Source organism: Rosa chinensis, chromosome 3 (genome assembly GCF_002994745.2).
Source record: "Rosa chinensis cultivar Old Blush chromosome 3, RchiOBHm-V2, whole genome shotgun sequence".
NCBI lineage: Eukaryota > Viridiplantae > Streptophyta > Magnoliopsida > Rosales > Rosaceae > Rosa > Rosa chinensis.
This window is the reverse complement of record NC_037090.1, coordinates 33,153,294-33,155,976: the sequence shown is the minus strand read 5'-3', so window position 1 is coordinate 33,155,976 and position 2,683 is coordinate 33,153,294. Positions and strand designations below refer to the sequence as shown.

General features: G+C 40.3%; 1 protein-coding gene across 1 annotated transcript; it reads right to left on the bottom strand.

Moving 5' to 3' along the window:
* Positions 1 to 288: 288 nt before the first annotated feature.
* Positions 289 to 1,508, bottom strand: LOC112191728 (chlorophyll a-b binding protein of LHCII type 1). Its single transcript, XM_024331129.2, has one exon. It carries the CDS (start codon positions 1,440 to 1,442, stop codon positions 642 to 644), a length of 801 nt encoding a protein of 266 aa, XP_024186897.1. The 5' UTR covers positions 1,443 to 1,508; the 3' UTR covers positions 289 to 641.
* Between the last annotated feature and the right edge of the window lie 1,175 nt (positions 1,509 to 2,683).

Here is a 2,683-nt window from a genome sequence, read left to right as displayed (position 1 = left end):
TGGACATTGTCTAATTGTCTACCGTATGAAAAATTTGTAAGCGGTAACAAATAAGTTAGATTTAGTTGGTCAACTTAACTGGCAACCATTTACTCTTTTCAAAAATATGAAGGGCTTAAGGAGAAGGAAGCATGAATGGCAGAAACAGAGGGTCCCTGGATCACAAACTGCTTTATATATGCTAATTATTTAAGTTGTAAGAACTGTTGGGATTAATGGATTTGTTTATAAGACATAATATGTAGTATGCCAAAGAAGTACTTGCTTTCGGTTAGGATCAGCAGCAGCTTTGCTTATAATTGCTTCTATTGAGTGACCACCTTGGAAGAGTTCTTACATTGTTATGCAACAACTTGTTTACTCTTGCAAGACCAAATGCTCGACTGCTCATCCTTCTAGTTGCATACATTTCCTAACATAACCATTTATATTACAATCACAAATGTAAACCCGGCTAGAGAGACTTTGATGCCCAACATAATGTATATCTTTAGCCATTTTTTCCAGTTCGGATCACTTGATTTAGAATTTCTTATGATAGATTTCAATTTTTGAGGAGTCCATCCTTTGAAGCTTAAATTACATAGAAATAAGTGCGTAGCTGCTAGCTAGATCTTGTGTTGGTAACTAGCTAGGTGTCCTCACTTGCCAGGTACAAAGTTGGTGGCATACGACCAGGCATTGTTGTTAACAGGGTCAGCCAGATGGTCAGCAAGGTTCTCAATAGGGCCCTTTCCGGTTACAATGGCCTGCACAAAGAAGCCAAACATGGAGAACATGGCAAGTCTTCCATTCTTAAGCTCTTTCACCTTAAGCTCTGCAAATGCCTCTGGGTCATCTGAAAGCCCCAAAGGATCAAAGCTGCCTCCTGGGTACAATGGGTCGGTGATTTCTCCAAGTGGCCCTCCAGCAATGCGGAAACCCTCAACAGCTCCCATGAGAAGAACCTGGGTTGCCCATATTGCTAAGATGCTCTGTGCATGAACTAAGCTTGGGTTTCCAAGGTAGTCCAGGCCACCCTCGCTGAAGATCTGAGCTCCAGCTTTGAACCACACTGCTTCACCAAACTTGACTCCATTTCTGGAAAGAAGCTCAGGGAAAACACAGCCCAGAGCCCCAAGCATTGCCCATCTGGAGTGAATGACCTCGAGTTCACGGTTCTTGGCAAAAGTCTCTGGGTCGGCTGATAGCCCTGCGGTGTCCCACCCGTAGTCACCAGGGAACTCGCCGGTTAGGTAAGATGGAGCCTCACCGGAGAATGGTCCAAGGTACTTGACACGGTCAGGGCCGTACCAGGGGCTGCCTGATGAAGCAGCTGGCTTCTTTGCTGTCTTCCTCATAGAAACCCTACCATTGCCTTGGACAGCTAAAAGCCCTGTCTCTGTGTTTAAAGGAATAATGGCTTTGCCTATGAATGGAGACGAGAGAGCCGTGGATGCCATGTGTAATAACTTTGAGAGAGGGTAAGTAGGTGCTGATTAAGCTACTGAGTTGTTTGATGGTTGAGAATGCAGAAGATCAGATTCTCCTTTATAGGGGCTCTGTGAGATCTATAATCCTATCCAAGTATCCATGTGTATCTTCATCCTTTCCCTCATTGGTCCTTGGGGTGATCAATTGATTAGAGTATTCAACTCACCTTCCTAACCAATCAGGGAACGATATGATAGATTGTGTTTAAATTATTTGGACATGTTACCCCAACCCAGATCGGTTTATCCTGTGGTCCTCTTCCCTGAGGTAACGTTGGACTTGATTTAAAGGCCAATGAGCCAAGTTTAATGGTAGGAACAAATTTAAAATTAAGGATAAGACTTGAGGTCTCAAGCTATTTTTAATTTTGCATCTTCGGTTGTTTCTTCTATGCTATGCTTTGCAAATCTAAAACATTGCTCATGGCCTCAAGCTCGTTCGATATTTAGAATAATATATTTAATAGGACTAAATCGATTCATATTTAAACTAATTCTATTAGTTAGTAGACTAGTATGAGACTACTTTACTTCGATATTGAATTAGTCATTGTATCGAATTAAGATTTATTTCTGTATCAAATTAAGTCTATATTTATAACAAACTAAAATCTACTTGACATATCGGTACATTAAAAAGTACCATAAAATATCCTGCTTAGTGGGTTACATGTTCTTTTTTAAGTGTATAGATCTTGTGCAAGTCGCATTGTTGTTTGTGTTCAGTTTTGAGGGCACTAATACATCCCCAAGGGGCGTTTGATAAAATTAGAATGATACAGGTGGAGAGCACTGAGACACATATCGATCATGGGTAAAAAGCCAGTGCAACCAATGATAGCTTGTGATAATATATGTAGGGGAAGTTCTACTTTGATGTATCGATCATCAAGTAAACTTAGTTCAATCGGAGGTAGATTAATTTAGTACACAAGTTAAATGGTCTCAAACTAGTCTACCAATATACGAAACTAATCTACCTCTAAATCGAACAGATCTACTTAATATATCAATAAACTGATAAACGTAGACGATCGTAACTCTACATGTAGTGCCGTATTGCCAAATTGTCTAGTGAACACACTCGTCAGAGTGGTGACCGACGTCTACATGTATTGCCATAAGTCCAGAACATGGCTTTTAATGCAGATATCATAAAACACGTTCCTTGATATAAAATATTTTCTGTTAGATCAATCAGCACATTCAGA